The following is an 18,746-nucleotide window of genomic DNA, read 5'->3' as shown; positions in this document are numbered from 1 at the left end:
CAATTGAATTCTCATTCCCATGAACCAAACAGGCCTTAATCATACAAGCCATTGCTAAACAGTTTTAAACATATGACAATCAGAGGCTTCTCATTAAATAAAGAGTAACAGAAGGTTTTGAGAAGCATGCCAGGAGTCCCACAGCAGCAAAGATAGATAGAGTAGTGAGAGAAGTACTGCCACCATTGTATTTAAACTTGGATTTTTTTGGTAAAAGTTTCTATAACTTATAAATATTGGGTTCAACTTTTCACTGTTTTTCCTGTTCCGTGTCCAGATGGCTCTTCATTTCCACCTTTAATGTGGTGGTTGCAGGCTTTCATCTCCAAACTTTAATGTTGTGCTGGGTTGGAGGGTGCAGCACACCTGATTTCAATCTCTCTCTCTCACTCTCCTATTACCGGTCCAGTCCTTTGAGAGTCAGAGACGTCAATGAGCTGAAGATTTGCACGCTGGCATTATATCCAGAATTTTGAGCCTATATGCTAGCTAGCTATTACATACATCGAGTAATTAAATTCTACATAAATTTGAACGTAATAAGAGAAATGTTAAAATTTACATTACATAAAGCTTGATGTCAAATATTATATAATTATTTTAAATATTAATATAATAAAATAATATGGTATTTCACATTTTGAGTTGAGCTATAAAAAAAAAAAATTTAATGTCAAATTGCACCTAAGTCATCAAGTCCAAATTTCACACTTTTTACATTTAACCTTCTTCCTTAAAGATGCTCTCAAAAAACTTCAAGAAACTCTTGACATATTAATTTTTTTTTTTTCCGGAACACTGCTAAGCAGACACACTGAGCCTTGAGAAAGTAGGGTGGCCTTGAGCTTTTCCCTCCGATTGATTCTAGTACGTATTGCTTGGCATATATACTTGGAGTAATCTTTAATAAGTTCTTTTGAAAAGAAAAGAAAAACTATTCTAAATTTGTCAATTGGTTCTGAACAATATTCCTTCATGCAAGCGAAAGAGTAACTTGCACGTACACAAAACAACTTTGAGCAAGAAAACCTTTTTTCCTAGTTAAGACTCATGGCTAGCTTACATTAAGACAAGAGGGCTATGGTCATGGGACATGGTTGAGAGAGATATGGCGTACAATGTGTTTGGAGACCCCATCGAAAACTCAACGTTGAAGGGGATGCCGGAGTACAAGTGCAAGGCAATAGAAAAAAAAGACAGGGCAAGTGGCTCTAGAGATGAAAAACGTCGGGGACAAGGACCTCAATGCCGTTACATTTGTGGAGAATTCATGGTGATGGAATCTCCGCACGCTGCCTTATTTACAATGGGACTGGGGAGACCTTAATCTATGCTATAAGTGATGGAAAAACAACAATCAGTGACTAATTAAAACAATTATATAAACATAATTTATAACAAACTGTAATACAGAATACAGTGTATAAACAATAAATTAAACTGACATGGATTTGAGATAGAGGCTTGCAAATTTGATGCAATGTCCTAAAGACAGTAATTTCACCCCTTCTCAGTGCTTGAAGTTCTACAGGTGACTGTCTCCCAAGATTCAACTATCTGTATTATAAGCCCTAGCACTCGGACTTAGAATCTGGCAAGATGAAATGCTTGTAGAATGCTTTTTTCTATGTTTAACGAATGAGGCCTTGTTTGATTTAAATAAAACTCTGAAATCTTATCAGAAGGGTCACAACTCTTAAGAAACAGTTAATTAAACTAATCTGAATTAATAAAAAAATTATTAATTCGAAACCGAAAAAATTAATTTAAATATGTAAGTGCCCTTTTAACCATTAAATATTATAAAATTTTATATAATACTCAAAGCCCAAATTGTTTTAGAAGCCCAATTTGCTTCCACTGGGTTCACTTCTACATACTTTGTAGTGGATTTCCACACTTATAAAGATTTCACTCTTTTTACTTTCTACCAATGTGGGACAAGATTCTTGAATTTCATTCAAACTTCTAACAATAATCAAGGACCGTTGTCGGCAATTTGAACCCTCCCCCTACCCTACACTCATTGCAAACGGGCATTGGGGTGCCTTTCTGCATGTCCAAAAACTTGAAACGCCTGAAGGATCTGTTGCCACTGTTGTGTACAAGGGCACGAACAAGGACGGTCAGGTACATGGCCGGCTGCTGGCGCGGAACAACAATAGGGTTGCCTATAAAAACACGGTAGATTATCTTCGGTTCGGATCATATTCGTTGAGTAATTATAGATCAATGTTGCCATGGAGCAACAATGGGATTGCTGGTAAAAACATGGTAAGTTATTTTGGTTCGGATTATATTTGTTGAGTAATTATAGTGCAGTACTGGATTAATTATAAAACCTGTATATGTGCAGGTGTTTACTGAGAGCCGAACTGCTACACACTATTTGGATAATGTGGATTGGATCCCCCTAATCTATGATTACGTGAATAAATCTGGGATCTACAAAAGTGAGACATGGGTGGATGCTTCTCAACTATCTCAACTGGCAGTGGCACTTCCCCAGTAGTTGAAGCAATATTCATGTTGGAAGATGTTTGAGTTGGTCTTTTCATTTCTCATATGTGGAATGGAAGGCCCTTAATTTCAAGTCTTAATAAATTTGGGATGCATATAATAAATCATGTAATTTGTTCCTATACTTAAGTGTCTTGTAATTGGCAGCTTCACCTTCTTCTGAAGCATGCACTTGTGTTTCCTAATCTTTTCTGTTTGGATTGAAGATGGCCCTTCATGGCTGTTATTAGATGTATTGCTCCCTGAGGTTTACCCTCATTAGATAAAAGCCATCCCTCCTTTTATCTGAAAGTAACAAGGGAGAGGAATGTTAAAATTTTAAGCCTATACTATTACATAAATCGAGTAATCAAATTCTATATAAATTTAAAAGTAACAAGCGAAGACGAATGTTAAAATTGACATTTTCATAAAGTTTGATGTCAAATGTTATATTATTATTTTTAAATATTGATATAATGAAAGAAAAATATATGGTATGACTTTAATTTTGGGTGGAGCTAAAAATTAAAATAAAAAGAAGTCAAATTGCACCTAGTTTATCAAATTCAAATTTAATTTTTTTTCGGTTTAATTTCTCCATTAAAGATGCTCTAAGAAACTTTAAGAAATTCTTGAAAGCACAAGGACGGATCCACGCTTGGGCTAGAGTGGGCTCTATCCCAATGCTTGCTTTGAAAAGAGACAAACTAAGCTTAGTTGTGTAAGCTCAATTCAAGAAAATTAAATAATAGCTCATCCCTTTTTCTAGAAAGCAGCCCACCTCATATATCATATCTACAGTCGAATACTTTAATGCTTTCATTACTAAAGTTTTTTTTTTTTTCCTTCTCTCTTCTTTGGTTTATTTAGCCTCTGCTTTGCTGAACATGCCATGCACACACATTGAGCCTTGAGAAAGCAATCCAATTTAGTACTTTAGCGTTGTTTACTTTCATATTAAGTTTTCTAATTAAACAAACAGTGAAAAGTAGCTAGGGTGGGCTTGAGCTTTTCCCTCTCCTATTGATTCTAGTACGTACAATTGTCTTGTTGTTAAAAGGTTACCGCTTGGCATATATACTTGGAGTAATCTTCAATAGTTCTTTTGAAAAGAAAAATTACTCTAAATTTGGTAGATGGTTATGTATTCAATATTCCTTCATGCAAGCGTAAGAGTTGCAAGTACACAAAACAACTTTGAGCAAGAAAACCTTTTTTCCTAGTTAAGACTCATGGCTAGCATAAATTAAGACAAGGGCCATGGTCATGGGACATTGCTGAGACTCTGTGAGAGAGAGAGAGAGAGAGAGAGAGAGAGAGAGAGAGATGGCGTATAATGTGTTCGGCAACCCCATCCAAAACTCAACGTTGAAGGGGATGCCGGAGTACAAGTTAAAGGCAATACAAAGAAATGACAGAGCAAAAGTGGCTCTGCAAATGAAAAACGTCGGGGACAAGGACCTCAAGGCCCTTACGTTTGTGGAGAATTTGAAGAAGCAGCATGGTGATGGAATTTCTACACTTTGCCTTATTTACAATGCGACTGGGGACACCTTAACCTATTCTATAAGTAAGGACTGGTGTGGGCACATTGGACACTTCCCCTACCCTACACTCATTGCAAATGGGCAGTGGGGTGCCTTTCTACATGTCCAAAAACTTGGAACGCCTGAAGGATCTGTCGCCACTGTTGTGTACAACGGCAAGAACAAGGACGGAGAAGACCGCGGCCGGCTGCTGGCATGGAGCAACAATAGGGTTGCCTATAAAAACAAGGTATGTTATTTTGCGTACGGATTATATTTGTGAAGTAATTATAGTGCGATACTGGAGTACTTATAAAATTTGTACATGTCCTTTAGCAAGCGACATAAATATATACCTAGCTAGATTGCTACTTGATCTTGTACATGTGCAGGTGTTTACTGAGAGCCGAACTGCTGAGCACTATTTGGATAATGTGGGTTGGATCCCCCTAATCTATGATTATGTGGATAAATCTGGCACCTACAAAAGTGAGAAATGGGGTGGATGCTTCTCAACTATCTCAACTGGCTATGGCACTTCCCCAATAGTTGAAGCAATATTCATGTTGGACGATGCTTGAGTTGGTCCTTTAATTTCTCATGTGAAATGGAAGGCCGTTATTAATTTCAAGTCTTAGTAAATTTGCGATGCATAATAAATAAATCATGTAATTTGTTCCTATACTCGAAGTGTTTGTAATTGGCAGCTTCACCTTCTTGTGAAGCATGCACTTGTGTTTCCTATTGTTTCTGTTTGGATTGAAGATGGCCCTTCATGGCTGCAGTTAGATGCATTGCTACCATGAGGTTTGCCCTAATTAAATAAAAGTCTATTTCTATAAGAAAAAATAATGATGATTTATGTGATCGCCTTGAGTAGTATATCTGTTGCCTTTTACCCTTTTAAAAGTTTACTTTATATTATTAATAGATTTTGAGGACTTATGAGTGACGAACTCGTTACATCCATCATATTTAATCCAAATGCCGTTAGTGCTAGCGTCTGTAAAATATCTATTTGATCCGAACTCTAATAAACTATAATAAAATAATCCAAATATTTAACACATCGAATAGAAGGGAATTTAAGTAAAAACGTCAAATTTTCAACTAAGCCATCAAATACAAATTTGATATTTTAAATTGACATCTTCTAAACACTGCCGCGCACACACATTGAGTCTTGAGAAAGCAATCCAATTTAGTACTTTAGCGTTGTTTACCTTCTGATTAGGTTCCCTAATTAATCAAACAGTGAAAAGTAGGATGGCCTTGAGCTTTTCCCTCCTATTGACCAAACCCACAGTCTCCCATGAATGTTAGACATGATGAACTAAAGTGTACTATTTCAGTTGATTTTATCTTGTTGCTAAAAAGATTATTGCTTGGCATATATACTTGGAGTAATCTTTAAGTTCTTTTGAAAAAGAAAAAATAAATAAATTTGCTCTTAATTTGTTAATTGATTTTGTGTTCAATTTTCCTTCATGCAAGAGCAAGTATACATTCTCGTGTAAAACAAAATTGGAGCAGAAAACTTTTTCTCCAAGTTGACTCAGATGGCTTAAAGACAGTGGTCATGGTCATGGACAACAACTACCCACTATTAATATTGCAAACTGAAACATATTTATTCCTAAACCCATTTATTCCTCTTTCTTTTTCTTTTCACAAAAGAAATTTAACAACTTTTTTTCTCTCTTAATACTAATAAATTTTGGTAAAGCACCTATTAATGTAGTGATTTGGAGCAATTTCTCTTTTTAAAAAAGGTCTTGAGTTTGAATCCTAGTATCTGTGTAGTGTATGTGTAAATTTAATATATTATCGCCCCTCTCAGCCAAGAAAATAGTAATCAATTTTGAATAAGACATATGCATTTGTATGAGATGTAAAATTAATTTCGGTTATTGTAACTTTAAAGCCTTTGGCTTTTCCTGAAATTAGTTGGTGCCTCATTCCGGACATAGGGTCCGATTCCTTATTGAGTTTTTCCTCTTGTGTGGTGAGTGGATATATGCGTCTTATCCATGTTATTCAATAAAGAACTAGATTTCCAAATTTGGTTTATTCTGCAACAAAATCTAGTGGGAGATTTATGCTTGGCCATATATCAATCATTTTGGAACTACTGAAATTACTATTTCTATGCTTCATTGCGTTGTCATATGTGAGACAAATTAATTGGCCACATATGCTGCATATTTCAAATCAAAATCAAATCAAAAGAAAGCAAGACCTAAAAGGCAATGAGAAAATATCCTTGATTGATTTTACCGTAAATAATTAATTTTTTAAACATTCAAAAAATATCAAGACTTCGATCAAGCAGATTTTTAGCACTCCTGTTATAATCCGTGAGAAAATATCTAAAATCGAACTCTTGTCGTAAACATTGGAGTTAATAAGAAGGGCTTCACCCAAATTACTTCCCCACATAAAGGCAATATCTTGTGTTATCATATAGAAGACAATGAAAAGAAAACAAATGCACAAGTCAAACAATAGTGTGTAAAGTTAGAACCTTCTCGTACATTCAACCTCATGTGACACGTCCAAATTTTCTTAGTAGATGAAGTGAGGAGCTTTTGGTTTCATTTTGGACCCATCAATTTGTGATGCCCAACCAATAAACTACAACAACAGCACTCCATAATTTAACACAAACTTTTCCGTACAAGCTTGTGGATTATATTTTGCACATAAAAGGATAAAAAGAAGGAAACCAACCAAAAAGTTTTCCAAAGCAACCAAATCTGTTTGGCCTCTCTGTCTTTGTTTCACCAATTTACTCTTCTTTTGTTCGCTCTTTTTGGGTGACTATGTAAAGCAAATATTCCAGAACAAGTATGAAACATACCTATTTCTTTCTGCAGTGATTTGGCTGCCTTTAACCTCTTTTCTTTTCTTCAATCAAATCCCAATAAAAAAATTGTCAAACACAACCAAATATTCTAAACCTTCTTGTTTCAATCACAATCTCTAATCACATGAAGGAAATTAACTGCTACATAATTCTTTTTTTTTCCGAAACAGTAAAACTAATATTACCGCACAAAAATCGTAGTCCTGGTAAAAAGCTCTCCTTGTATCTTCTTCACCCTATGTACAGTGCAGATAAAGGTACAGATGGCTTTATTCTCAGTTTTTCCCACCCAAAATTTACTCAATCCACCCATAATTTTTTACTCAGTCCACGTCAGCTGGCAAAATTGGGGATTTCACCTTTATTTACCGTTACACCCCTGATAGCCAACGGAACATCTCCGATATCTCCTCCCCGACCCGGCCAGACTCCAAGCCCCAATCTCCGATTATGGAAGCCTCACTCCGGCGGCTGCTTCCTGTGAAAAATCTCCCCGAGCTGCGAAATGATATATCACGAGAAGATAGAGAGCTCGATAGGCGGTCGATGTAGTCTTTGAGCCAACTAGTCCTCCCCGAGCCTACCTCGGCGGCTAGGCTCTGCTCTAACGCTTGGGATGGCGGCTCCGGTGGCTCGGCGACGACCAAAATGATATCTTCCTTCTGCGCATTGCTCAACCGCACCTCCGAAGACTCGTCCTCGACGACATACTCGAATGAACCAATTGAGTAGGACCGGCGATTAGCATCGGCCTGAATGGAGCTCTCATCCGACGTCGTTCGGTTGCGGCGGCTTACGTTTCCGATCTCCAGACGGAAGCTTCCGCTGTTCATCGTCGCAGCGCCGGCATTGGAGACGAGCGCCATGAGCTCGGCGTCGGAGGCGGCGATCGGGGAGCGGCACAGAGGACACGTCTGGTGCGATTGAAGCCACGTGTCGATGCACATGGCGTGGAAGGCGTGGCAGCAGAGAGGGAGGAGTCGGAGCTCGTCACTCGGCTCGAACTTCGACAAGCAGACGGCGCAGTCGGCGGAGACGGTAGAGGAAGACCGGCGGGTGATGGTGGAGTAGGTGAAGAGAGGGAGGGAGGCTGCGTTGTCGGGGCTGACTCGGCGAGTCGAGATTCGACGTGACTCGGCTGGTGCTGAGCCGGCTGAGGACGGGGCGAGGCGGCGGAGACAGCGGCCGTTGAGGTGGCGGAGGAGGAAGCAGAGCGAGATTGAGGCGACGACCGTGACGGCGAGGATGAGGAGGATTATGAGGAGGCTTGGGCTTAGGGTTTTGAAGGAGAAAGAATGGTGCTGAGGTTCAGAGGGTATCAATGGCGGTGCTGGCGGTGATGGCGGTGAGCTCTGCGACATCGTTTTGGTAGAGAGAGAGAGAGACGAAGAGAGAGAGAGAGTGGGTGGGGGGAGAATTAATGGGGGGTTTGTTTGGTTTTCGGTCTTGATGCGGACAAAAGTGAATAAAAGAGGGAAAATTGACGGGGTTGAGGGGATGTCACGTGAGAAACACGTGAGGGTGATGTGGAGGTGGTGGGTGGTGGCCTGTAGAGAGAGTAATAGAGAGCGGGGACGGGGGAGATTGTGTACTGTGGTATTGAATTTTGGGATCAGTCGAGTAAATGCGCGCAGGTTTTTGAAGGGAAAGGCAGGAAGAGAAATGAAACTACGATTATACCCCTCTCCGTTTCAATTTGGGTTCTGTGCGCTTTGGGGTGTTACTTGTTGGTTTTTTCATCCGATTATTATAATGTGGATTTTATTAATCTCTCTAATTAACCAAACTGGTTTTGGAAAGATGAGAATTTATGTAATTTGACTTTCTCCGGGGATTATGCCTCATTACTTAGTTAACCGTGAAAGGTTTTAGTCAAAACCCATATGGAAGTTTCTTTGAAGATTAAAATTTCCATATTTAATAAGATTTTATTACATAATATGTAGTTTGGGTCTATTAATTTACAACCCTGAACTCTTTGCTATGAAAGAGGAAAAAGGACAAAATTGGAATTTCAAGTATTTTTTATATATAAATAAAACAATAACATTAGGCGAGTTTCTCTACACTAACAGACTTAGCTGTCGGTCTAACCAAACATTTGATCCGGAAGGAATGAGCTAAAGAAGCGTAAAATGGAGCTAACAAAAATATGAAGCCTGTGAAAAGAGGTGGATTAAGTAGCACCAAAACGACACTTGCTTACTTTTTTAAAGAACTCTATGTATTTACTTATAGAACGACACGTGTATTTTTAAAATCAGGTTTTTCAGGTAAACTTAAATTCAATAATCGATCCAGTGGAGCATGTTGTTAGTTGTTTAATGAAAAGCACTAAACAAGTATTTGACATTCTTAAGGGTACTTCTTTTTGGTACTTTTATGTCTATCAGAAATTCTTTTTGGTACTTGAAAAGTAATAGAAAAATAGAAAAAGAAAAAACATATTATATTATGTAATTATTTTAATTAATTATATAATTAATGGAATTTGCAGGAACATGAACTGCTACGCTTCCTGATATGGAATAATGTGCAAATTAACTGGAAAAATTAGAGAAAAATCATGACACTAGCACTAGGGTCCTATTATAATAGCACAACTATAGCATAAACTTTTTTAATAATACATTTTAATAATTCTCTAACATTAAATAAAATTTTCGTACATCTAACTTTAGCACTATCCATTAATTCATAGAATATATTAATGTCACACCCTCCTCTCTCTCTCTCTGTGTTATGGAATTACTTCTTGCACACTCTTGGCATGCATGTTTAAAAGTATACAATTGTCTTCCCCATGAAATGGCATTATTGTTTTGAAAGGAGGTAGTTGGTTTGTTGGCATTGGGCAACAACATTAAGTAGCCTTGTACTTTATGAGATTATATTCTATGTCACTCCAGTAAAACCCAATCCTATGGCAAACAAAAAAGTAAAACCCAACCTTTGACCCCAAAAAAAGAAGAAAAGAAAAGTAAAACCCAATCCTTCCTATGTAAAGAAAAGGAATGGAATTTCACTTAAATATATACGATGAACGTGTTTCATGAGCATACAATAAGGGAGTCCTTTGATGTTAGGATAATGTTTTTTTGCCAGATATTTTATATGTTTTGTAACGGAAGTTTGCATGTGATCCAACTTATTGACTTAATTAAGCTTTATTTTTATTTTTATTTTTCATGCATACAACATAAATCAAACAGTCGATTATGGTACTGTGTTAGCCCACCTAATTTCGAATCATCTTTATATGTTAGAGTAATTTCTAGAGTGTTGCTATTCCTGTCTTATTTTCTTATCCACCTTATCTTCAAATTTTTAAAGACAAATTTACTCTTTTGTAAAATGAATTCTAAAAACTTAGGAGAAAAACTTCAACTCACGTAACCCACCTATTCTACCGTTTGACAAAAATAAAAAAAGAAGAAGAAGAAACCCACCTATTCTATCTATTCTATTCCTTTCACCTTTATCATTTTACCCACAAATGGAACACAATAGGAAATTGCCCTTCAAATATACAATTTTCTCTTTAAAACAATTATCCATAATATTTTTAGAAGCTACAAGGCAGAGAGTAAAAAACTAAAAGAATCAGAAAATCAAAATATTAAACTAAAACATTTATCTAGTTCGTCAAACACAACTTGATCATCTTCATATCTCAACTACTAATAATTAGCAAAGAGAATTTGATTGAATTAATAATTAAAGGGTATTTTAGGAATAATGGTGGGTAAAAAAATAGGATTGTGCTTTTTTTTTCAATTTTACATAATAGGTGGGAAGATCAGGTGAGTGAAGAAATACAAAAATAAAGAATTGGAAAGAGCAGCAATCAATTTATAATATCTCATTGTTTAAATAAAAAATTTCTTACATACGTGAAGGCACCTGAGTTTCATTATATAATATGGGTTGTGCGTAATTATGTATATCTAAAATATTTTATCCAGTAATTAGAAATTGGGTCATGAAGGTTTTTCTAATTACAAAATATAGCATTTTCTCAAATATCTCATACTTTATATGATAAGTACACTACAATAATATACATATTATTTGTACCCAAAAATTTAATATTAAAGTATTATGTTCATCATCGAAGAGCAAAATTCCCATGATAAAGATAGTTAGAATTAGTCAAATTAGGGTTCACCAGATATGATTAGCTGATGATGTAATTTGTCGAAAGCTCATGTGAACTTTCATGTAACGCACCAACTTTGAGAAAGTAAAAGGAAAAAGAGAATTGCATGGGGATAATTTATTTATTTTTAATCAGTCATTATATGGCAATTAATTAAGCAAATGGACAATTAAACGTGAAATTACACAGAAATTTTCACTAAAATTCACGTAATGGCTGACATAACATTGATGGATGTTTCTGTATGTGGTTACGTGGAGTGCAAATCCAAAATGGGTTACTTGTATAATTGTATATATAAAAAAGAGGTAAGCATTGACGACCATAATGAAGCAAAGTCAAGCTCTAACTTTCCTTGTCGTTTTGGCCCCATGGCTGAGGGAGGCATAGGACAGCAAATGTGGTTGCGCTTGACCTTGACCAAAACGACCAACCACACTCGCACAAATCCAGAGAGTGGGGACAAAAACGAAAAACGGATGATACGCAAGCAAGGGGCTTGGAACAAGTTTCGAGTGCGGACACTTCCCTTCTAGCTTTCTTCATGTTTTGTCGCATCCCATCCCAAGGGTGGGAAGTTACTCGACTTTAAGCACAACTTTCTTCATTCGAAGTAATGAATCATACTTAACAAATTAGTAGCAAAAGATCCATTATTGTAGTGATTTGGAGCAATTGGATTCGAGTTTTAATATTTGTGCAGTGTGTATGAATTTAGTATATTATTATCATTCTCAATAGAAAAGATCATAAAAAAAATATTAACAATGTCTTCTGCTACGTTACGTGGTTGTTAGAACATAGAAGCATTCTTGATGTCTTCTTTGGTGTTTCAAGGTGAGTTAAGTGTTTTAGGTCCACCAGGTCATGTCAAGCTTTGTGTCAAAGGTTCCACTATTGAAGCTTTTTGGTGGTTGATTTTATCATAAATATTGTAATCTACGAGTTGAGGTTTAGTTAGTGTTCTTAGGTGTGGTGGTAGCTAAGATGTTGAATGTGCATTAATTCGCTCATTTTCTAGCCCTAGCTCAAACCCCATCCCATATGTCTAGGAACCATTATGAAGAAAATAACACTTTGGTTTACACCGACAATTGGTGGATTCAGTCTTTCACAGAGTGAGGTCGTGGATTTTATTTTTTTTATGTCAAATAAATTCTGAAATGTGACGATTTTTTATTATGTGTTATAATATAAGTAGATGATATAATAATAATAATTTTTATTTTTAAAATACATATCAATAAATATATATTTATATTATAACACATGAACGAGCTACGAAGAAATTTTCAGAATCCAGCAAATTTGAGGGATAGAATAGTGTCATCATCTTATTCTTATTTTTTTTGTTTAAATTCTATTTTATTCCACGTACGAACCAAAAGAAAATAGGTCTATGTGGTTGTCCTTTTGGTTATCGGGATCCAGATTCTTGACTTTTCTCATGTTGGTTGGAAATCAGTACAGTCATCAATGTCTTGCTTCATTTCTATATTGTTTTTCATTCACAATTTTTAAAACACATGCATAAATCTGCATATATGATATTACGTAGACAATAGACAAAGTTTTAAGTCAATTCATCTCAAGACACGTGGCTCTACAATATCCACAACAATGTGGATAGGCCCTCGTAGATGGCTTGTAACTTGTAAGGAGAGGATACTGATTTTAAATATCACGATTAAGAAGACTCCTAATTTGTCTTTGCATAACTAAAGCATGGATGATCTCTGTGGGAAACAAACAATTTGCAAGACGGTGTGAACGAAGGAATTTGAAAGAAAAGATTTTGGATTTAACAGTAATTTGATATAAATTTGAAATGACTATGTAAAAAGAATAATTTAAAATCGATTTGTTTTCTCTTTTTTTTTTTTTTTTGGGGTTCAAATCTCTGCATATATGGATTGTAAGTATTTATTTATATAAAATAAAAAGAAGCTGTTATTGATACTTTAACAGAGTCATCATGCACTCATTCATTTGTAATTTTAATAAAAGAGGAGTGCAAAATAACTTTTTGAAAGCGTAATTAACAGTTTCTTAGGGGTGGCATTTTAGATCGAAAAACCAAAAAACCGCAAAAACCAACTGATATTTAACCGCAATGGAATCGCTATCGCGAGAAATCTAACTGCATTTGTGGTATGAAGAACCAAACTGCATTTGCGGTTGCGGTTGCGGTATTTGATTTTCACAACTTGTGGTTACCACAAACCGCGACTATATTTTTAAAAAAATAAAAATTGCATTTTATTGTTTAATCTTAGCCTTTGTATAACAAGACCACTTATATTGTAAGTAATTAGTTTATTTATGCTTCTTTTTATAATAAAATGTACTAAACTTATGTTTTTTTATTTGTAGATAGCATTGGTGCTCAAACAACATAACGGGGTCCTTCAAATCTACTCACCACCACCAACACTTGAGTTTGTAATATTGGTGCATTGCATTTTCCTTTTAGTTTGTAACTTTAATTAACTTTGAATTGGATTTTTCCTTTGGGTTGTAACTTTAATTCATTTTGCATTGCATTTTCCTTTTGGTTTGTAACTTTAAAGGATTTGGAATTGGAATGGTTGAGAAGTTGAGGTTGGGAATGCTTGAGAAGTTTAACTTTAATTTTCTTTAGGTTGTGAATGCTTGAGAAGTTGAGGAGGTTGTGAATTTATATATGCTTGAGAAGTTGAGGTTGTGAATTTATAGTTTTGGGTTAAAGTATACTTGAACTCAAAAGGCTTCAAAAGAAGCATCAAAACTAGGCCTAAAATATGGAAGATTGGATTTTTATGACACAAAAAGAACTTGCAGTTTTAAACCGCTAATTCACTATAACCGACCGCTTTTTGTGATTTTAAAAATCACCATACCGCAAATAGTCTGTCGGTTTGCGGTTTGGACAAAAATTTACGGTTACCAAACCGCAACCACCCCTACAGTTTTCTATAAGATATAACAACTTTGCTCCAAAGTTTATTGCCTAAAGCCCAATGCATGCTGAGGTTTTATTTGGAGATTGGATATCAGGCCCAAACCAAAAAGATGAACAAGATCATATTTTTGTATTTTTGGGCCAAGAAAAAGGTGAACAATGCCATTATCAAAACATTTTTGCAAAATCATAATTCATCAACCAAAAAAATGGCCTCTTGTCTCGATATAATGGTCTAGTGGTCAAATTTGAATTAGTGTGATTTTTTTGTGTGACTTTGTAGCATCCAAGGTGTCTACAAGGGAAATGAATATGATTGGAACCAAAACTTATTTAACAGTTCACTTATTAATTTTTTTAATTTACATGTATCTATTTTCACTTCATCTTCAAGGCCAGAGTCCTGATCCTAGACATTCAGCTATGTTAAGGTCCACGTCCTCTTAGCTCCTCGCTAATCATAACTGATAGCAATGCTATTGTCCCCAACTTCATTACCTAGGTCCATCAAGGTTGATCATGCCCATGAACCCCAGAAAGACTTCCATGAAAAGGGAATGGCACTATTTTGCGATTTCCAACTAATAACGCTATGATCTGCGTGATAACACTTCCACGTGACATAGCATTATTGCCTGAAGATAGTAAAATAGTGCTATCCCCATTGCAACTAAGTTTTTCATGAACCCTTTTGGGTGTGAGATTTAACCTCAGAAAGCCTCTGTCCAATTGCACTCTATCCTTTTATTCCTGACATAGAAGCCAATTCTCAAATTGTATCATATTACAGATATGGTTGATTTTCAAAAAAGCTGATATCAGCTTTCAAAGTCAGTCAGAACAAAATAGATTCAATGTAACTGTTCTGTCACCAGTGACAAACTATTTAGACACTGTCAAGTTTTATACCATGCAAACTCATGAAGAAACAAATCTAACAAGAATCAAAAGGATAAAACCAGAAACATAAGTTGTAATCCAGAACTTTTGCTCTCTCTCTCTCTCTCTCTCTCTCTCTCTCTCTCTCTCTTAATTCAATCTTATCTGTAACAAAATTTTGAGCAACGTCTTGTTTAATATTTTAGTTTCATGAATTACAAATTGAAGTGAAACTGTTTCAAAAGATAAACAACGCATAGAAAACCCATGATCATAACATTGTTCAAAACCAGAGAAGCATTCTGTTGTCCTGCACTGCATGGTATGCTGCTTCCACTATAGCACCCTTTCTTTTGCTGGATCCCTGCACCGCGATTTTCAAGAACAAATGTAGAGTTTGTCTTCCCACTGCTGAAAAGAACACTCCAAAAGAATGGCCCTTTATGAACCCGAACCATGCCTACACCCACCTCGGTATGTGATTTATTTCTCAGAATTGATAAAGCCTTGCTGTCTCGAACAAGAACATGTGCAAAGGCTAGTGATGGCTCAAGATACTTGGATTGGCAACCCACAATGTGGCCAGTTATGGTGCCAAAAGTTGGTAGTTCCACACCACAATCGGGGGCAAAAACTTCGGTGAAGTCATCTTCAGATGGTTTGCATTTTACAGTGTTGTTGATAGAGCAGTTTCCCTTGCACAATTCGGCATATTGCAGCGCAATGCACCCGAGTCCAGGACTGTCATTTAGTTTTGAAAGTTTATGGGCTGTTCGGTTGTTGTTGATAATCTCGACAAGATCATTTGCAGGGTTTCCTGAAGGACAAACCACACCCAATGTCACAAAATCAACATATATGGCCATCTATCTTCAAAATAATGCAATACACTTACACAAACATGCAGTCCTTATTTAATCTTTGAAATTAAATAGATGACAAATGTATACACGAAGAATGTGAAGAATGAGAATGCAGAAATTTTCTAAGTTAATCCAATTACATTGATTTTGATAGTTAAGAATTAAATGCCACTTTTCCTACTCTCACCAAGCGTCTTACAAGTGAATATAACCACATCAACATCATTTTTAAGAAAAAATTGCTAAGGAAAAGGTTAGCTTGTGATCATGGTTCCTACTGTGGAGAACCAAATTAGGCCACATCACAATAACCAACTTTTGATTGGGATGACAAGATGTGTAAACCCAAATTCTATGATAGGATGACCATTCACTGGGACTTCTCTTTGTGACCCTGATTTTTGTTAACAATCACAATGGAGGAATAGAACCACTGAGCATACCCTCATGAACAACATTTTTTTTTGGGTACCCATAAATTCCCCCAATCCACGAAGTGGATCAGATTCGAAACTGGAGCCCCTCGCCAAACGCTACAATCTTTGTGAGGCAAAAAAAAAAAAAACTAGCAAATAGCTAGGTAGGTACCTTAAGGGGTTTCGAACCTCAGACCACATGGGAGCAAACCATGGGATTGATATTTGAGAATATAGTGGAAAGTGAATGGGAACTATGAAATTCTTAACTTTTATGCAAATGCTAGGCCATAGAGATAAGAAATGTAAACAAGGTGTAGGACATAAAGCACTTTTAAAGATCCAACTATAGCTCTCAAATCAGGGAGCAAAATGAGGCAGAAGAGCTATAAGACATTTTAGTGACTGTGCAGTGTAGGACTTTCTCAATGGCAGTAAATAAAAATAAATTAAAGTGTATTTTATAAGAGTCATTTCTTATTCAGAACAGGACCTTCTAATTACTCCTTCAACTGTGGCCAAAGTGGAGAAAAGAAAGAAATATGCTAATCTTATCTTAATACAGTTACTTGACAAGCCAAAAAAACAGTACGTCTCTCAACTGAGATTGCCAGAAAAAAATAGAAAGCTATTCATCTTTACCAACATCATTTCAGAACAGCAGCTCCTATTGAGAAAAAAGAAAGAAAGAAAAAAAAAACAGAAACCACAAAGAGAATGTATTTGCATAGTTCCGTAGAGGAAAAAAAAAAAAAGGAAAGCTCAAATAAGTTAAGAATTCAGCAGAAAAAATGGCAACAAATCTGCAGAAACCACAAAGAGGGAAGAAAATGCATAGTTATATAGTACCATGGTTCTTGGAGCAAACAAGAGCTGCTAGCAGTAGATGACAGAAAATTATGAACCACCCACAGCAACAAAGCCGCTTCTTCACCATATTCACTTGTGATGTGAGCAAAAATGGGTTTTGCTTTACAGAGAAACCTGAGCAGGAAATACAAAGAGAGAAAAAGAGAGAGAGAGAGAGAGAGAGAGGAAAGCTGTAAAGTATATTGAGAAAGGGGTATTGATTATTTTTTATAAACAATACGAGAGTGGTGTTTGCTTGGTGGGAATGGAAAAAGTGCGTGAGAAAGCAGAGATTTTCCAGGGGAAGGAAAAAAAGAAGTGTGAGGAGGAAAGTGCTTGAATAGTGATCAATGTTGCAGAGTTTAAGACAAAAAAGATGGGTGGTGGTGGGCCCTTGTAGCCGCTGTGTGTTCTGTGCGTGGATTTCTTTTTCTTAAGAAAGTCGAGCGCATTTCAAAAGATTGGAAATTAGGTGGGGCCCAATATTGACGGATTTTGGGGGGATTAGTAGTACTAATGGAACTAAAGAAGACGAGTAGGGTTTGGCCCAATTATTGGCAAAGCAAACCATTTTGGGTTGATAGAAAATTCCATTTGCATCCATATATTTACATATCTCCGTTCCCTACACCTTTATTCCCTTTATTTTTTTTTTAAAAAAAAATCATGGTCACGTGAGAAGATAGACATATATAGAGAGAGTAAAGCCCAGTTTGGGATTGCTGTGACTTTTTAAAAAAGTTGCTTTTATTGTCTTTTAAAAATAATTAGCTGTAAAGTAAAGTAGCTCTATATTTGGTAAAATTTATTTTTAAAGTGTTGTTAGTACAAAAAGTAATGTTAAAACCGTTTGGTTAATTTTAATATAAAATTGTTGTAACTGTGAATAATGACTAAAATAGACATGATGTTAAAAGTGTTATGTACTAATCACGTGGTGGTAGTGGTAGTGATGGAGTGGAGGTAGTGGTGGTGATGAAGGTGGAGTTGGTGGTTGTGGTAGTGGTGATGGTGGTGGTAGGGATGGTGATTGTGGAGGTGGTGGTGTGTAGTGGCAGCATTGTGGAGGTGAAGGTGGTGGAGGTGGTGGTGGTTGTGGTGTTGGTTGTAGAGGTGAAGGTGGTGGAGGTGGTGGTGGTTGTGGTGGTGGTGGTGGAGGATGATGAGGAGAAGGATGTGGTGGTGATGGTGGTGGTGGTTGTGGAGGAAGTGAATGTGGTGGTGCAAGTGGTGGAGTTGGATGTGGAAGTAGAGGTGGTGTCATTTTTTAAAATGAATGATGATATTTTGGGAATTAAAAAAATTCCTTAAAAGTTCATCTCTGCTTCTTCTGAAAGCAGTTTTGAAAAGCAACCCAAAGCATGCTTTTAAAAACTGCTATTAAAAGGCCACTGCTTTTAAAATAATCAAGATATTTTATTTTTACCAAATACCTTAAACTGCTTAACTTTAAAGTGAAACAGATTTTTGGCGAAAAAAAGCAATCTCAAACGGGGCCTAAGTCATAGTTCCATGTAAGTTTTTCTTCTATACGAGGCAGAAGGCTCCACCAGTAGCGTTTAACTTTCGTTTTCCAAACACAGCACACATTTTATTATTTTAGATTTAAGCATAATCCGCAACTATTCATCCACTGCCACCCACACGGCCCAAAGGGTGGATAGGGGGCTTCTATAATGAGGGGCTATGTTGAGGGATTACAATAAGGGGCTTCAATCCAACAGTCCAATAATAACTTTACACTG

General features: G+C 36.3%; 3 protein-coding genes across 3 annotated transcripts; 1 reads left to right on the top strand and 2 right to left on the bottom strand.

Moving 5' to 3' along the window:
• Positions 1-3,801: 3,801 nt before the first annotated feature.
• Positions 3,802-4,760, top strand: LOC117619766 (23 kDa jasmonate-induced protein-like). Its single transcript, XM_034349794.1, has 2 exons — positions 3,802-4,278; positions 4,421-4,760. Exons 1-2 carry the CDS (start codon positions 3,829-3,831, stop codon positions 4,607-4,609), a joined length of 639 nt encoding a protein of 212 aa, XP_034205685.1. The 5' UTR covers positions 3,802-3,828; the 3' UTR covers positions 4,610-4,760.
• A 1,806-nt stretch (positions 4,761-6,566) lies between these two features.
• On the bottom strand, positions 6,567-8,311 carry LOC117619418 (E3 ubiquitin-protein ligase ATL4). Its single transcript, XM_034349371.1, has one exon. It carries the CDS (start codon positions 8,253-8,255, stop codon positions 7,266-7,268), a length of 990 nt encoding a protein of 329 aa, XP_034205262.1. The 5' UTR covers positions 8,256-8,311; the 3' UTR covers positions 6,567-7,265.
• A 6,604-nt stretch (positions 8,312-14,915) lies between these two features.
• On the bottom strand, positions 14,916-17,349 carry LOC117619219. The gene is made up of 2 exons (XM_034349120.1): positions 17,002-17,349; positions 14,916-15,690 (listed from the first exon to the last, which is right to left on the bottom strand). The coding sequence occupies exons 1-2, from the start codon at positions 17,087-17,089 to the stop codon at positions 15,089-15,091; spliced, it is 690 nt and encodes a 229-aa protein (XP_034205011.1). The 5' UTR covers positions 17,090-17,349; the 3' UTR covers positions 14,916-15,088.
• Between the last annotated feature and the right edge of the window lie 1,397 nt (positions 17,350-18,746).

The sequence above is a fragment of the Prunus dulcis genome, chromosome 2 (assembly GCF_902201215.1).
Source record: "Prunus dulcis chromosome 2, ALMONDv2, whole genome shotgun sequence".
Lineage (NCBI taxonomy): Eukaryota > Viridiplantae > Streptophyta > Magnoliopsida > Rosales > Rosaceae > Prunus > Prunus dulcis.
This window is presented reverse-complemented; position numbering and strand designations above follow the sequence as displayed.

Bases quoted from the DNA above. Each gene is read 5' to 3' on its own strand.
- LOC117619219 (XM_034349120.1), bottom strand. From the start codon at position 17,089: ATGGTGAAGAAGCGGCTTTGTTGCTGTGGGTGGTTCATAATTTTCTGT. The intron at 15,691-17,001 runs GTACTATATAAC...TTTGTCCTTCAG, and splicing joins TGTTTGCTCCAAGAACCATG to GAAACCCTGCAAATGATCTT.
- LOC117619766 (XM_034349794.1), top strand. From the start codon at position 3,829: ATGGCGTATAATGTGTTCGGCAACCCCATCCAAAACTCAACGTTGAAG. The intron at 4,279-4,420 runs GTATGTTATTTT...GTACATGTGCAG, and splicing joins GGGTTGCCTATAAAAACAAG to GTGTTTACTGAGAGCCGAAC.
- LOC117619418 (XM_034349371.1), bottom strand. From the start codon at position 8,255: ATGTCGCAGAGCTCACCGCCATCACCGCCAGCACCGCCATTGATACCC.